General features: G+C 34.5%; 1 protein-coding gene across 2 annotated transcripts in view; it reads right to left on the reverse strand.

Moving 5' to 3' along the window:
- Positions 1–169: 169 nt before the first annotated feature.
- The window catches only part of LOC125029674 (kinesin-like protein KIF20B), a 26,016-nt gene continuing 8,439 nt past the window's right edge, over positions 170–17,746 (reverse strand). The window contains exons 11-34 of one of the 2 annotated variants that reach the window (XM_047619725.1): positions 16,903–17,095; positions 16,638–16,792; positions 16,386–16,455; positions 15,792–15,931; positions 15,121–15,295; positions 14,455–14,640; positions 14,008–14,124; positions 13,282–13,392; positions 12,662–12,790; positions 11,220–11,303; positions 9,229–9,323; positions 8,843–9,125; positions 7,661–8,711; positions 7,334–7,431; positions 7,070–7,222; positions 5,585–5,698; positions 5,158–5,275; positions 4,456–4,591; positions 4,171–4,300; positions 3,834–3,938; positions 2,009–2,173; positions 1,475–1,644; positions 1,170–1,299; positions 170–519 (exon numbers count right to left, since the gene is read on the reverse strand). In XM_047619725.1, coding sequence (XP_047475681.1) covers positions 445–519; positions 1,170–1,299; positions 1,475–1,644; positions 2,009–2,173; positions 3,834–3,938; positions 4,171–4,300; positions 4,456–4,591; positions 5,158–5,275; positions 5,585–5,698; positions 7,070–7,222; positions 7,334–7,431; positions 7,661–8,711; positions 8,843–9,125; positions 9,229–9,323; positions 11,220–11,303; positions 12,662–12,790; positions 13,282–13,392; positions 14,008–14,124; positions 14,455–14,640; positions 15,121–15,295; positions 15,792–15,931; positions 16,386–16,455; positions 16,638–16,792; positions 16,903–17,095 — 4,183 coding nt within the window. In that variant the 3' untranslated portion in view covers positions 170–444. The remainder of the gene's footprint in view (positions 520–1,169; positions 1,300–1,474; positions 1,645–2,008; positions 2,174–3,833; positions 3,939–4,170; positions 4,301–4,455; positions 4,592–5,157; positions 5,276–5,584; positions 5,699–7,069; positions 7,223–7,333; positions 7,432–7,660; positions 8,712–8,842; positions 9,126–9,228; positions 9,324–11,219; positions 11,304–12,661; positions 12,791–13,281; positions 13,393–14,007; positions 14,125–14,454; positions 14,641–15,120; positions 15,296–15,791; positions 15,932–16,385; positions 16,456–16,637; positions 16,793–16,902; positions 17,096–17,746) is intronic. The other variant, XM_047619726.1, reaches the window with a different exon arrangement.

Raw genomic sequence — 17,746 nt, forward strand, 5'->3', positions numbered from 1 at the left:
TGGTACAGTTTGCAGGCAAATTTTGCAGTGTTTTAAGATTGTACTTATGTAAATATACCTTTCTTGACTAACATTATTGTATTTTATTCATACAAAACCATGCCACTCCCCCCTCACACACACATACACAAAGGGCCTTAAAAAGTAGTATGGATATAAAAATTATTTGAAAACTTAGGTATCTATATTTGCTTGTTCATGTATTCCTTGGGTGGCAGACAATATTATATCTGCATCCACTATACAGAGTTTACAAAACAATAAAATTTGCTTAATTTACTATCAATTATAGTTTTCAATAACATTACAAATGTATTTCACATATATATGGTTGATACAGTACACATGAAATACAGAAATGTTAGGTCTACACATAAAAAGTTTCCTTTATATATATGAAGAAGAAAAAAGATAAGTGACAGAGAAAAGAAGATTAAGGATAATTCATTTCTTTTTTTTGCTCCTCAGTTGTCGCCTGACAACAGTGTGTGGGCTATCCTGAACTGGAGGAAGTTCAATCTGGAAAGAGAAAAGAAAAATTAACAAGTTTTTTTAGTAGAATGCACAATACTTAAATCACAGCTAATAATTCTTATTCATAGATATCTTTAACTAGGGCTACAAAAACTGACATGATACTAGACACTTGTTCTTGGTCCACCTGGGTTGTCTCAGCCATTTGTGTTTGGCAGGATTGCTCCACTCATCTCCCTTACACCTCCTTCCTTCCCTTATCCCATGCCTTCTTTCCCCCTCCCTTCTCCCTTGATTATCTATGTCTTACAGTAACTATTCTTATCTTTATAACTCTCCTCAGCAAGAATCCTTTCAAAAGAAACATTCTCTGACCTGTAAAATCAATCACTCCTTCTCCAAAGACTAAATACCCTCTCTCTTCTTTATCTCATTTCTTTACCTTATTATGATAATAAATCACCAGAATTATGTACACAAAAATGTCACATGCCTAATAAAACATGGATGGAGGTCTGATGTTTGAAGAAAACACCAATAAGTTACCCTCAGTTTCCTATGCCTTGAAGTCACTGTTCTAAACTTTGCCATAATTGTGGCTTGGAGTCATGATAGGAAATGCTACCCATAAGGGCTTAAGAATCTTATCCATAGATAATAATACAACTTACATATTAAAACTTATCATTACTGACCAGATTTGGAGAGCACTCGTATGGTTCTTCAACAGCTGAGTTGTATAACTGTCGTCTACGTCTTTGTACTGGAGTTTTGAAGTCTTCTCCATTATCGGAAGCCTGGCTATCCACTGCCTTATTTGCCAAACTACAGAAATGAAATCAAGCTCTGCATTAGAATTATCTTTATCATTATAAAGAGAAGTTAATAAATATATGGATAAAATCTCAAAATATAGTGACAAAAAATCAAATAAATACTTTTTTAAGAAATGGAATATGGAATTTTACTGTTTTTTGAGTTATAGGAGTATCACTCATACCTGCTTTTATTCTCTTGGTCTGTATGTGGGTTATAGACATGAGATTTTGTTTTACGTCCCCTAGTTTTTCTTGTATTTCTAGGCTGTTTACCAGTTGGTGCAGGAGGCTCCCAAACTTCTTCATCCTCATCATCATCATGAGCAGCTTTTGTTGGTTTCCATGAGGATTCCTGAAATCATTATTTGTTTTAAGAAACTGAAGTTGACTTTTCCTTCTTACAAATACCCATTAAAAGATGACATCTTTCATAATCTTAAAATGGGGGAATATCAACTTCCATATACACCCCCACAGAGTACAGATCTATCTTAACAAATGTTCAGGGAGAGAGAGAGAGAGAGAGAGAGAGAGAGAGAGAGAGAGAGAGAGAGAGAGAGAGAGAGAGAGAGAGAGAGAGAGAGAGAGAGAGAGAGAGAGAGGGGGGGAGGGGGGAGGAGCCATTCTTTCTCCAAATAAGTTACTAAATTAATTACATGATTTAATAAATCATGGATAGACTTACTCAGTTAGAATTAACATATCTAAAATCTTACCTGATTTTCAAAGGAGCTGTCATACACATTTCTTCTACTTTGAATGCGCCTTGAGGTCCTCTGTGGCTTTTCTCCTCTCTTATTACTGCTAGCTGTGACCGAATTGGGGGAGAGGAAATAGCTTCCATCCCCCTCTGTAGTATCCAGGACTAAGTGTAATGATTCCTGTGGAAGATCTTTCCGTATCAAATAAATGGTAAAATATGATATTGTTTCTATGGAAGGACTACCTGACCAACTTCATAAAACACAAGTAATTGAGATATAGCAAACCAAAACTTTTAAATACTGTCCCTACTTAACCCACTCTGTTAACCCATTTGCCCCGGATTTATGTTCTGTCCCCTGTAGTTTTTGGTGAATTTTGTTAAATACAGATGGCTCCACATGTGCTCAGACAGCAAGGAGTCTATCAGTAGGCCCTGATTTCCCCATTCCTTGAATTGGCGGGAAAATTAATACCATCGATACTGTTATTATTGTTATTGATGTTATGATTATTAATTTGTCATTAAAATATTTCAGACAATGAAATTATACAAAAGACCCTTTCTTAAAGTGAAAGAAAAGGGTAAACGAGTGAAATAGGTCGTTTCTAATAACTGGCTATTTGGCGATGAAGAACTTGTAGAGCCATCTATGTGTAAATACAATAAATAAACGTGTATTACAGTGGGCATGGCATGTATTCTTGCCACATGGGGCGAATGGGTTAAAACTGTTAATGGTCATTTTGGCTCAGATTCCAGGTGTCAATCTAGACTGGATGGTTTGTGATTTAGATTAAATTGTGTGCAATACAAATGTTGGAAACAAGATTAATTAGCAAATAATAACAAAAAGAAGAACAATTTTATTTTTGTGCAAACTAACCTGATTTTAGACAGGAAAAAATAAAAGTAAACAAAAAGAAAAGGAAAGAAAATGGTATTTCTATGCTGGAAGTTATGATAACTATAATGCTTTTAAGTCACGGTAAGGGAAAAATCATGGAGATCTCATTCCTTAAACTATACACTGAAATATCTTGAAAGAGGTCTTGCTGGAAAGAGTGGATAGTCTGCTACAATTTATTCGAAGAAAATATTTCAAAATAAGAAAACTCTAATGTTCTACATTGAAGGAATAAATGGAAAGGCAAGATTTTTTTTTTCTCTCTCTCTCCCCACCCCCCTCCTTGGAAAGAAAAAATAAAATAAATAATGTTCAATTTCATTCATAATGAATGTTCACTGTGTTTATACAATTGACCTTCCCATTCACTGTTCAACATCCCCTCCCTCTCCATAATAATAATAATAACAAAAAAAAGAAAAGAAAAGCATTTCCATATATTCCTTCATTGTAGAACATTAGTTTTCTTATTTTGAAATATTTTCTGCAAATAAATTATAGCAGACTATCCACTCTTTCCAGCAAGACCTCTTTCAAGATATTTCAGTGTATAGTTTGAGGAATGAGATCTCCATGATTTTTGTTCCTTTACCATGACATAAAAGCATTATAGTTACCATAACTGACAGATGTAAATATCCTCTTCTTTATAGCTCCTACAAGTTTCATCAAATTGCTTCAAAAATTGAGAGACAGTAAACTGCATGTAATAAAATAAATTCATAATTCAACTTTTAAAGCTTACGATCATACACGTCAAAATTATTATTGAGTATTATTCATAATAATTCATGTTCATATTCATATAATGAAATTATGAAAGATTATAATATTGTACTTCAAATCTAAATATAGAAACTGATGAAAAATTCCAGAAGTCATCATAAACCATCAGTGACATCATGAGGTCTATAAAATGCTTAAAACTCACACTTGGGGTTGGAGGTGGAGGATTTCCTTTCCGATTTCTTGTTGCTCGACCACATGGAGTAGTTATGCTTTCTACATCTGACTGGCTATTGTTGCATTCCACAGACTATTCACAGAAGAGAATTCATTTACATTCCACATAGACATATCCAACTGTTTGTTAATATCTGCTATTTTTTTTTAGTTTTTTTTTTTGCAAATGATTTCTAAAAACCTTGAGGACTACCTCTATAAAGCATGCTCATCTGAATTTTCATATTGCAGTCTGTAAACATATCTTAATGACTGGCCATGGAAAATATCTCCAGCTAATGCTAAATACTGAAAAGGTAACTTGCCTGTTTTGATGAATCGATAGTTGTTGGACAGTGGAATAATGAAGCATCTGATGCTAATGACAACTTTTCCAACTGGGTTTTCAAGCCTGAAACTTCCTGAAGCAGGGCATCTTTCTGTGCTTCACTGAGCCTGAAAAGTTTTAGTACACAAAATTATATATTTTCTGCAAAATATTCTTTACTTTATAAAGCAAACCATTAAGAATGCTTCATATCCAAACACATTTGATCAAATTTTAAACACCTCAAAAGCAGTCACTAAATGATGACCTTATTAAAACATACCTGAATTGCTCCTTAAGTGCTAGGATGTCCTCATCAACCTCTACAGATTCCTTCTTAACTTTCGGTGTTTCTGGAATGGTTATCTGACTGGTGTTGGATATGGTAGATATGGACTGCTGGAGAAGTTTCTTGATTTCTGTTAAAAGTATAAACAAGACATATGACCTCTCAAAAAAAAAAGTAAGTAACAAAAAATATAACAATAAGCATATGAAGTGAATATAACATTTCCCTTTTCTCTGAGAGGCTGCTATCACATGCACTGCATAGCAGCCTCTCATTTATTTATATATTTATTATTATTTTGTTTTTATTATTATTTTTCTTTTTATAGAACTGATCCCTCTCAACACAGAGGAAATGTAAAGGAACATTATAAATTTAATCAAATCATTCAAAGTGTATATATAAAATAAAATTTTATATCCAAATAATTGATAGAAAGCATTGTAGTAATTTAAAGAATGAAATAGAAAAAAAAAATATAGAATTTATATTCTGTATCACATCTTAACTCAGCTTACTTATTTTGTGACTATTAAACCAATCCACTTTCTTTGCTATTTAGTTGCTTAGATTCCTTCTTTCCAAGCCTGAACAGATTTGTCAAACATTCTGTAGAAATACTAATATTCTTCATACCAGTTGGAGGCAGGAACCCAAATCATGCACTCCTCTATATTTAAGACATAGTAAACAGACCTTGTTGCAGTGATTTGATTTCTTCCTCCTTCTGCTGCAGTTGTTTTTCTTGGAAATCTTTCTGGCTTCTGTGCTGAGTGATCTCCTCCTGACGTGCCTCTCTGACTGCTCGCACTTCCTGTGAAATAAATAAATAAATAGCTAAATATATATGTACACACACACACACACACACACATATATAAATATATATATATATATATATATATATATATATAAATATATATATATATATATATATATATATATATATATATATATATATATATATATATATATATATATATATATACACACACACACACACACACTTTTCTTCTCATATATGATTAGTCTGTAGAAAAAACATCAGAAATAAGTATTCACTAAATGTTGTGATTGCCACACTTTCTGTAGGAGTTTCTTATAACTTTAATCAAATGCCAACCTTTTCAAGGATGTCATATCTTTCTCTGGCTGCCTCTAAACCTTTGGAACCTTCATGTCTTTTTGCTTCTAGCTCCTCCTCTGCCAGTGTCAGCTTGTAGTCTAACGATTCAACCTGATAACGAAATAAAATTTTCCGTTAGTAGGTCAGAATTTACTTAAAAAATGGAACCCATTTTTTTTGGTCTGTACAGATGAAAATCATTCAGATAAACCAAATCAGCTTTGTTATGTGATGCATTAGAAAAAATATAGTCAAAAGTAGATACCAAGGGTTTCAGAATCTTTTGTGGATTAATACCAGTGAGGTCCTCTATAAGCCAGGTTAGAATTGGTAATCTGTGTCTGTTAAATATCCTAATATGCAAAACGGATATAAGTATCTGTTATACATTAGTTTTATTTCTGTGTTATTAGTATATGTGGAATACAAACTGAGAGCACCATAATATGACTATACAGTGAAAAAACCTAGTTACTAATATAACAAAATTCTGCCTGGCAGTTCTCGACTTTAAAATTATACTGAAAATTTGCATATTTTATTACCATGTTTTCACCACTTTTTATGTCACAAATAAGCTTTATAAAAATAGACATTCCAAACAGCAGATAGCCATGATAGATCAGTTTTACCCATTGGATCCAGGTGATTGGGGGCATTTCGTCATGGAAAATTTGGCCAAGGGGCGGGTGATGGGAAAATCATGTCAAGGAAAATTCTGGCTGAGGGTCAGGGTGACAGGAACATCTCATCATAAGATATTATTGTTTAGTAGTGGATGACGGGATGTCTTGCCAAGAATGTATAAAGCTTTTGGAGAGATTGACTCAATTAGCCTTAAGGAAGGGGCTTTCTATTATTTCCACAGGTAAATAAGGGTGGAGTACACCATCTACCAGGGAGATCACTATATCCATGTGCAAGAACCTACTACTGGCCACCAAAATCAACTGCTCAGTGTTACAGAAATTTGAATATCATATACTACCTGGAGAGGTGTTTGCTCAACTGAAGCAGTCTATTGTCATCTTGATATAGTTCAATATATGACAAAGAGAGACCTTGGAGAATGTCAAAACAGCAAAACAGAGAAATAGAGTTAACAGTATTGCAGAGATGGTAAGGAGTCTTGATACTGAGTGTAAGCCCTTGTATGTACTGGGCCTACAAGTCACATGCAGGAGTTGCCATGCAAGCAAGCCTAATTCCCAGTCACCTGGATCCAATGGGATAATTCTTGACTGGGTTCACAGTCACAAAATATTTGGTCATTCTAAGTATACATACATACATGAATATACATATATTTCACACACACACACACACACACACACACACACACACACACACACACGTCAGTTTTATGTAGTCCTTGAATTTATGTCTAGTTTAATCTTTATTATTATTTTTTTCACACCAGATAGAAGAACTAACCCTTCTCCTGGTCTATATGTTCTAAATACTTCTAATATTTCCACATACCTTTGCATTTAAAGAAACAATGACTTCTTCCTTCTCTTTCAGCTGTTCATTGAGAGTCTTGTTGAATCCTTCAATTTCAGAAAGCTTTACCTTGAGCTCATTATTTCCTTTAGTTAGGGATGCTAGAAGTTCCTCTTGCTCTTTCAATTTTTCCTATAAGTATTAATAGTGAAATTTGCTTTCTTGTAACAGAGTATCACAAAAATGAGCAAAGAGTATCTATTAAAATTCAGGTTTCCAATACAAAGCATTAATTTAACTAACCTTACATGCTGTAGAATCCTGCTCCAACAATTTCTTCTCATTCAAAATTTTCTCTTGTTGCATTTCTTCTAAACGAATCTTCAATACCTTTTCTCTTTCTTTGGAATTAAGAAGGTATATAAATTATGGTAAAAAACAGTGCCAGAGTAATTGTATATGAATACTTAAATTCTTATCTGTATCTCAAATATATTTCAAACTAATTCAAACCTTAAGTATAAAAAACAAAGAATTAAAGACTGAACTAAATCAATACTGGCCCAACTAATCATATTAGTGAAACAAATAAAAATATGCTATCACTCATGATCTGAGAGCAACTCATACCTTGTAGCTCTGGGAGTTCAGAGAGCTGCAATTCTAATGTGGATTTGCAATTTTCCATTTCCTGTAGAGCCATTTTTAGATGACTAATCTCTTCAATTAACTCTGTCTTCTTTAAGTTTATCTGCTCAATAGTTTTGACTGTTTCCTTTTGATGTGATGTTAGTGTTCCTTGTAATCTTTCTTTGTCTTTCTTTAGATCATCTAATTCAGCTTGTACCTCCTCAAGGAATGTCTTCTTCTCTTCATCCTTAACCTGAATTTCAGCTCTGAGTTTACAAATTTCAGAATCCTGTTCCTCAATCTTGCTGTTTTTTACCTGTGCCTCCTCTTCTACCTGTGACTTAATAAACAAAATCTCCTCCATTTGCAACTTCTTATCCTTTAACTGAGTTTTAAGTTCTTGTACTTGAGATATATACTTCATATCATTTTCGGTTTCTGATTTCAGGAGTTCAATTTCCTTCTCCAAATCAAAAATTCTAGAATTCTTATCTGATACATCCATTCTAAAATTTTCTACTGACGAATGCTTTTCTTCTTCCATAGTCTTCAGAAGACAATTTGTCTCTTCAAGTTCCTCTTTCATGGTATCTAATGCCTTTTGTTGTTGTTCTTTTTCTTTTTTAAGAATGTCTACTTGTTCTAATTTGTTTGCAAGCTCTTCTTTCACCTGCAAGAGATCCTCTTTTGGAACTGTGGACTGTCTCAGATGATCTATTTCTTCCTTTTGAGAGGATATTTCTGCTTCCAGTTTATGAACATTTTCTTGCAGTTCATTTTGCTCTGTGGACAAAACATCTGAATGTTCCTGAAGCCTTTTGAAGTCTTCCTTGAGGTCCTTGTCATTACTCTTCTCTTCTAATCTTTTCAACTGTGTCTGTAAGTCCTGAATTTCACAATTTAAACGACTAATTTCCTCATCTTTTTCTTTCAATTCCTTCTGATAATTATGCACTTGACTGATAGCTTCAGCAGTTGTTGCTTTCTGAGCTGAAATATCTAACTGGTCCTCAGCTCTTTCATCTTGTACATGCACCAGTTTGGAGCTCAGCTGAAACAAGACATTCATTTTAATTACATTTAATAAAAGACCTGATTCAGAATACACAGATTTAAAGTTTCTTGCAATGTTTTAAAACATTCATGGACAAGACAATAACTAGAACCAGTAATCATCCCTACCTCATCAACAGTTTCCTTCAGCTTTTCTTTTTCCTTTTGTATTGTATCAAACTGGCTTTCAAGATTTCTATTGGCTGTCTGCAGGTGTGCAAACAAGTCCTTTGATTCTGTTAACTGATTCTTTAGCTGATCGTTCTCTCTGTCTGATTCTTCATTCTGTTTTTCCAATTCTGCTATTTTGATGTGAAGCTGCAAGTCTTCATCAGCTTCTTTTGAAGCCAATGTTTTCTGAGGTCCACATCGTTTCAGATCAGCAAGTTCCAGAAGCAGTTTACTCTTATCTCTGTTGAGTCAAACATTTCTTCAGTTGGGATAGTATAACAAATAGAACTGGAGAACAGTAATTTCAATATCAAAGTAACTCCTACATACACAAAAAAGTTTACCTAAGGTAATCCTCTTCTATCTTTTCTTTTTGGCGAACAGCATTCTCCCTTTTCTTCTGAGCTGCATTCAACTCACGTTCTTTCTCTGACAATTTCTGGAAAGGGGGTGGGGGGATAAAATAATAATAATAATAATAATAATAATAATAATAATAATAAATAAAATATACATACATATATATATACATACATACATACATACATACATACATCACACACACACACACAAATATATATATATTTATATATATATTATATATATAAATAAATATAAATATATGAATAAATATAAATATAAACAAATCTTATATGTATATGTATCTCTACATCTCTCTCTCTCTCTCTCTCTCTCTCTCTCTCTCTCTCTCTCTCTCTCTCTCTCTCTCTCTCTCTCTCTCTCTCTCTCTCTCTCTCTCTCTCTCTCTCTCTCTCTCTCTCTCTCTCTCTCTCTCTCTCTCTCTCTCTCTCTCTCTCTCTCTCTCTCTCTCTCTCTCTCTCTCTCTCTCTCTCTCTCTCTCTCTCTCTCTCTCTCTCTCTCTCTCTCTCTCTCTCTCTCTCTCTCTCTCTCTCTCTCTCTCTCTCTCTCTCTCTCTCTCTCTCTCTCTCTCTCTCTCTCTAGTGTGTGTGTGTGTGTGTGTGTGTGTGTGTGTGTGTGTGTGTGTGTGTGTGTGTGTGTGTGTGTGTGTGTGTGTGTGTGTGTGTGTGTGTGTGTGTGTGTGTGTGTGTGTGTGTGTGTGTGTGTGTGTGTGTGTGTGTGTGTGTGTGTGTGTGTGTGTGTGTGTGTGTGTGTGTGTGTGTGTGTGTGTGTGTGTGTGTGTGTGTGTGTGTGTGTGTGTGTATGTGTGTGTGTATGTGTGTGTATGTGTGTGTGTGTGTGTGTGTGTGTGTGTGTGTGTGTGTGTGTGTGTGTGTGTGTGTGTGTGTGTGTGTGTGTGTGTGTGTGTGTGTGTGTGTGTGTGTGTGTGTGTGTGTGTGTGTGTGTGTGTGTGTGTGTGTGTGTGTGTGTGTGTGTGTGTGTGTGTGTGTGTGTGTGTGTGTGTGTGTGTGTGTGTGTGTGTGTGTGTGTGTGTATGTGTGTATGTGTATGTGTGTGTATGTGTGTATGTGTGTGTGTGTGTGTGTGTGTGTGTGTGTGTGTGTGTGTGTGTGTGTGTGTGTGTGTGTGTGTGTGTGTGTGTATGTGTGTATGTGTGTATGTGTGTGTGTGTGTGTGTGTGTGTGTGTGTGTGTGTGTGTGTGTGTGTGTGTGTGTGTGTGTGTGTGTGTGTGTGTGTGTGTGTGTGTGTGTGTGTGTGTGTGTGTGTGAGTGTGTATGAGTGTGTATGAGTGTGTATGTGTGTGAGTGTGAGTGTGAGTGTGTGTGAGTGTGTGTGAGTGTGAGTGAGTGTGAGTGTGAGTGAGTGTGAGTGTGAGTGAGTGTGAGTGTGAGTGTGAGTGTGTGTGAGTGTGTGTGAGTGTGAGAGTGAGTGTATGTATGTATGCATGCGCGCACCCACCCACACACACATATTTACATTAGACTGACTGCTATTGCATTACTAAACCTGCAATATCATTAATGACTAATAAGGTCTATTCCTCATAACCAATTAGGGAAGGGAATTTGACGTGAACTTCAAAGTAAGAAGTAGTCTACCAAAAAACATCACTTCATAAAACCACAATTTTGTTTTATTCTATGTTCGAAGCTCAAGAAGCATGTAAAAAGACTTTTTCACTCAAACTGTCGATCCTTCAACAGGAACAAAACTGAAAAATAATACTCCTCCTAACAGTGAAATCTTTGAAAGCAGACTAGTATTATCAGATTTCAGATTTAGGTCTGTGGCAAGATCCTTCTTACTGTAACAATGTGGGGATCTTTGCAAGCATACAGGAAAAAATTAAGAAAAAAGAAAGGGCCATAAAAAAGATTACATCAAAATGAAGATAAAACAATGGTGGCAGAGCAATAATAATAATCATTATCTAAATCAACTATCATACCATACCTTCTCCAGCATCCACACTTTTTTCTTTTGAGCTTCAGCAATGTCTTGTAGATCTTTCATTTCAGCAAGCAGCTGCTCTACATTCTAGGGATATACAGTACACAAACAGATCAGTATATATAGCCCACAATATACCTTTTACCATTCCTGCATGCTTTTGTTTAACCCAATTGCCATGTATGGCAAGAATACATGTCATGCCCAATGTAATACAAGTTTATTTATTGTATTTACACACAGATGGCTCTACAAATGTTTAGTCACCAAGGAGTTGGTTATTAGTCCTACCTATCTCACCTGCTTACCCTTTTCCTTGACTTTTGGAAAAAAAAAAAAAAAAAAAAAAAAAAAAAAAAAAAAAAAAAAAAAAAAAAAAAAAAAAAAAATCATTATTTCATTGTCTTAAATGTTATTGAGATTTTAATAATTTAATAATCATAACATCAACAATAATAATAATAGTATTGATGTTAACTGTATTAAAAAGAAAAACACATTTTCCTGCCAATTCAAGGAATGGGGAAATCAGGATTGGTTACTAGGGCTACTGTCAGACTTCTTGCCAGCTGAGCACACGTGGAGCCATCTGCATGTAACAACATTCACAAAAAAACTACAGGGGGGAGAACATAAATCTACGTTGATTGGATAAAATACTATTTAGACTAGACATTTCAAAGGTCCAGTACCCAGTAAGATTAACTCTTTGGATCCAGATGCTTCACTGTCTGCACAGGGCCCAAATACAACCATTAGGCTTACTTGAGCAGTTACTCTGTGTGCAGTTTATTATTATTTTTTTTTTTTGTGTGTGTGTGCGCTCTTCCAGTAATGGCTCACAGATGGTACAATCCACATTGTACCACATTGTGCATTATTTCAATGAAAATAATGCAAAAGCTTCTCCCTAATTGTCCATGGAGTTTAATTATCTTCCAAGAGCTTTGTGCACTTGTGGTGAGCCATTCCCATAACTCCAGCTGAAAATCTGCATGACAGCAAGTTCCCATTATCCTGTCTCTCAACCAAATTTCCCCATGACGGCATGGTCATGTCGCATGCCCCTCAAGCCAGTTTTTTCATGACGTGATAGTCATATCATCCGGATCATAGGAGTTAACTACACACTTCTAGTTATATAATTGCACTGTAAAACTAATTTACTATTACATGCACACATATCTAATAAACCTTTCAACTCTAGAAACTATACCGTTTCCTGAAAAACAAGACAATAAGTATGATATGAACATATACTTGCTTCACAAGTATATGTTCATATATGTACTATAATTACAGAAAAATATTAACCAGAGTGAATTCTATCTACAATTAGGCACTTCAGTGTTAGTATTATCCAGAATTATAATGGGACACTACAGCTTAATAAAGATAAGTAAATACCAGTAAATCATCTACTGATGTGAAAATTTGATACCAACCTGGGAAGCCTCAAGCTGTTCTCTTAACTCTGCTGTATGCTGCTCCCTCTCTTCCACTTGTGCAGCATATTGGCTGACTATGGATCGGGCCTCTAAGATTTGGTTCTCCAGCTCACTGATACTTACCAGCTATGAACAAATGACATGCCACATTATTTACATTATTAATGATGATGATGATGGCTCAAAGTTTTCTATACTCTTTTCTATTTTTTTAAATAAACATGTCTTTATACATTATATCTGCTATGTACTGTTAAATATTTTTAACACTGACTCAGTTTTACAACACAAACTCCATCACAAGTGATAGGACAGTGCCTTCTTTCAAGGGCATATAGTTTTTGGCAGTGAGATTGTTACTCTGAGTGGATGCCCTTCTTAAACTTGGATCCTGGGCCAGATTCAAACTCAAACACAGGGTGACCAATCCTCCTGGTCACCAGTTGCATGTGTTAATCCTGTGGCCTCACAGCTATTTCCAATACTAATTATTCTGAATTATTATCATTATTCTATCTTTATTTAAATTTGCAATATCCTTTCTTCTTTTTATCTTTTTACTTTTAAAACTGAAAATCCTTGTAACTTGATTGAAAATAGAAAATATTATTACATACCTGCTTTGCAATAATGCCTTCACTTGCATCAAGAGATTTTGCAAGAGTGGAACATTCCTGCTGCTTTGCTGTGAACTCCTCTGCACATTCAATAAGCATCTCCTTTAAATCCTGGAGAGAGAGAGAGAGAGAGAAAAAAAAAAAAAATCACAAACACATAAATAAAAAGAAAAGAAAGAAAGAAAGAGAGAAAGAAAGAAGAAGAAAAAGGGATAAAATTCTAAAAAGAAAGCAATATCTGGAGAAAAGAAAGAAGATAAAGAAGAAGAGAAGATAAAGAAGAAGAGAAGAGAAGAGAAGAGAAGAGGAGAGAGAGAAGAGAAGAGAAGAGAAGAGAAGAGAAGAGAAGAGAAGAGAGAGAGAAGAGAGAGAGAGAGAGAGAGAGAAGAGAAGAGAAGAGAAGAGAAGAGAAGAGAAGAGAAGAGAAGAGAAGAGAAGAGAAGAGAAGAGAAGAGAAGAGAAGAGAAGAGAAGAGAAGAGAAGAGAAGAGAAGAGAAGAGAAGAGAAGAGAAGAGAAGAGAAGAGAAGAGAAGAGAAGAAGAAGAAGGAAAAAATTATACACTTATGCATACAATAACCCACAAGTGTATACTTCCAAAATGTGTTTCATGATCAAGGAACAATATTCCTATAATACAGATAATAGAAAGAAAGAAAGAAAGAAAGAAAGAAAGAATGAAAGAAAAAAGAAGAAGAAGAAGAAGAAGAAGAAGAAGAAAAAATTACCTTAATTTCTTCATCCTGATCAGTTATCAATGTCTTGCTTTCCTCAACTCTTCGCTTCAGTTCTTCTAAGACTAAATTCTCTGTAGTGATGGACATGCTCAATTTCTGTGTAGTTTCCTGAAATTGTAAAGTTTAGTCAATTCTTAAACAGAAGCTACGAATGCTTGTCTTCCTAATCTGAAATCTAATATTTTTATATTCTCTTCTTTCTTGATTCTTTCTCCCTCGTTTGCTGGTCTTACTAATAATACTTCTTTTTACTGTATTTTGTACTTGAATATCTATATGATTTATCCTCCTTGTACAAATTTTCTATCATACCTTTCTTTACCTAAGTAAGCCTTGAGCTTTCATAATTCAGCTTTCAATACAATGCAGTCATACATACCATCTACCTAGCTATCTCAATATACATTAAAACCACGAAACATCTACATTCCAACTTACCAATTCTTTATGGACTTTGTCAAAGCTGGCAGTAAGCTGTGCAAGCTGGAATGTTAACCTGGAGTTCTCCTCTTGGGATCTTGTCAGCAATTCACTTGTTTTCTTTTGTGATATCTTCAATGCCTCAACTTCATCTGCCATGAGTTTTTTCTCAGTTTCTAACTCTTTTATATATGTTGCTTGTTCCTACAATCACATACATAAAAAAAGTATCAGGTATGATTTCTAAACAAAAATAATAATTAGAAGAAACATTGTTGAGCTTAATGTTTTCTCTTCTAGCTTCATTATTCACAGTAGAAACTATTAAAACCAATTACAGAAGAAGCTTCTACATAAGATGGAAATGTCACAGAGCTTACTCTTTGGATTTTGTACAATAAACAAGACTCACTGCTCACATTTATAGGCATAATCTGGTTTACTATTTTTCAATTCATAATATATAATGAGATCTCATCACAGGAAAATCGCATGGTATTCCATATAACTGGGTTATCCATTGAAGTGATTTGTATATTACTGCATGAACATTTGATGGAAATGAGTGTACTAAACACTACCATTTGATGATTGTTGTTTAGATATAAAATATATAACAAATTCCAAATCATATATCTAAACTGCTACAACATATAAATGGAAAAATTGCACTCTACTACTGACTTGGACTTTTTGTTCCTCCCGATGGAGAAATATTGACGACACATACTCCTCATCTGGGTCATCTTCAGGGCGAACACGCTTTCGACTGTTAATTTTCTTGGCAGATTTCATCAGAGCATTGATCCTCCAGTCAGTAAGTTCTTCAGACCGGGCTTGCTGATTCTTCAGGCGTTGACTAGAGGAAGCAAAAAGAAATTTTACAGTTTCTCACTTTCTATTGTTGCTGTATTAAATCTATGAATATATGTCTGTATAATTGATTGAATGATAGTCTGTATGTGTATGCATACATACATATATATATTCTGAACTTCTTTTGTATATTTCACACTCTGTATATAGTTTATGATGTCTATGCATGTTTACATTATGAACATGTAATTGTTTATATTATGTTTATGTTCCATGTTTTGGTTATATTGCTAATATTATATTTTACTCATCAATATTTACCCAAATATAAAATCTGAACCACTTATTCTATTGTCTAACTGCCTCCTCTTTTTTAATTTGGTTTATTGTTACAGCCCTGATGATGGTTTAGATATTTTCAAAACCCCTATTGATATATATGAAATCCTGACATGTTTGTCCATTTCTTTGATTTACATGTATGTATGTATATAAATATATATCAATATATAGGGACTAAGAAAAACAGAAAGTCTTACCTCCAATTGTTTTCAATCTCTACCAGCTGGTGGGAAAACTCTGCACAAAGTTCCTCTCTTATACGCTCTTCCATTTCCACCTTTTCTTTATGTTCTTTCATCAATTCATCCTTTAAACTAGAAATGAGTTGTACCAGGGCCTGTAATATTAATATTAATTACTTTGATATCTATTTTATATATGCATTAACACCTTAACAATATTTTCACTTTCACCAAGTCAAGCTGCAGGTTGAATCTCACACTAAGGCTGCTGTGCTGATGGTTTTCAAGTGATATGAATTACTAGGTCAGTTAAAGATGAGGAAATTACTAGATCATATACAAGAGTATCTTTTTTCCACAACCACTCATCCACTTCACATTAAAAAATGCAGTCCTGATTTACAGTATAATGGTTGTTGCCTTGCTAGTTATAGCCCTGTCATTGTCACATAGTTTTTAAGTTTACCACATGTATTCAGTGCCAATACATCCCCTTAGATTACTAATATCTTATACCTACATATGCTTCCTAAGATACCAGTAAGTAATGCAAGAGGTGATGATGCAGTTAATGTTCTACTGTTGCATTATGTATGCTTATCATCCTACCTCATATCTTTCATCCTCTTCCTCCTCCTCTTCTTTGACTGTCTCCATGACTTCTTCATCTCCCTTTTCACTGGAAAAAAGGACAGTAAGATAAATGATAAGAGTCAGTGTAAAAATCCTTAACAGAAGAAAAAGTGTACTTCACATTATATTATTACTGTATTCAAATTTTATGAAACTATTTGATATTTCTTTTGAGATGAGAAAGAAAATGAGGGAGTTAATATAAATTTACAGTAGAATAAAAATTACCTTTCTCCAAAAGTCACTTCTCCTTCATCTTTTGCCCAAGGAACAGATAAGCGTCCTGAACTATTGAAGGACTGGCGAATGAACTTTGAAAAGTGACTGTTGCGTTTAGGCATTTTAACCTGGCACACTGATTCCTTAGCTTGGCTGATTGCTACCTGTTGTATGGAAATATAACAAAAATTATAAACAATGACAACATTAGTAGGATGGTTTTCAATACTGTCAAAGTAATTAGTTTAACAACATTATCATTTTTTACCCATACCTGTTTTGCAATAGCAGAAAACTTCAAGACCTGAAGAGTCTCATCAAAAAGAAGAGGAGTTTTTGAGATGTTCACAATCATTGCAGCTTTTCCCCGGCCAAGGAAAAAACTCTGAAATAGTCGTGTCAATTTGCTGTCACGGTATGGGACGGGGACCTCACGCTTCTTGTTACCCTTCTGTATCTGGTTTCGCCTGTGAACAACATTTCTCTAACAACAAAATGCCAAGTAAATTTTTGAGTAGAGTATTGCAAGGACAGACATATATTAGTGGGGATGTCATCTCAACATTTTGGATGTAGACTCTTGATGTGATAAGGTGTAACTAGATGCTGGAAATATGTTGTGGAAGATGTCACCCACTGCCAATAAGTTAAGCAACTGTAATTATATTTTTATAATCACAACTTATTCTTAATCCTTTGTTCTATTGTCAATAGAATATGCAGATGCAATTTCATATTACTTAGTTCTGTCTACTGTATATATGATGTGAAATAATTATGACATGCATGATAAAATTCTGTGTAACTGGTCTTTATCCCTTTTCATGATGCAGGAATAAAGTAACCCTTGCAATACAATACATACAATACCTGTTATCCAGTATCTGGATGTACTTGCGTAGAGTGAAATGATTACATGGTAGCCCTACCCATCTCCCTTATACTCACCTGGAGTTTGGCATGATAGACTGACATGTAAGTAATCTATATTTTGTGTGGCCTCCCAAAACTCTTTGTACAGTATTATAAAAATTGTGAACATCACACGAAAACATAGGGAAGATGAGAAAATGCTTTTACTTTGGGCTTCAACAGTGTGCAATTGTGCTAATCCTCAC

This window comes from Penaeus chinensis, chromosome 10, assembly GCF_019202785.1.
Source record: "Penaeus chinensis breed Huanghai No. 1 chromosome 10, ASM1920278v2, whole genome shotgun sequence".
In the NCBI taxonomy this organism is placed as follows: domain Eukaryota; kingdom Metazoa; phylum Arthropoda; class Malacostraca; order Decapoda; family Penaeidae; genus Penaeus; species Penaeus chinensis.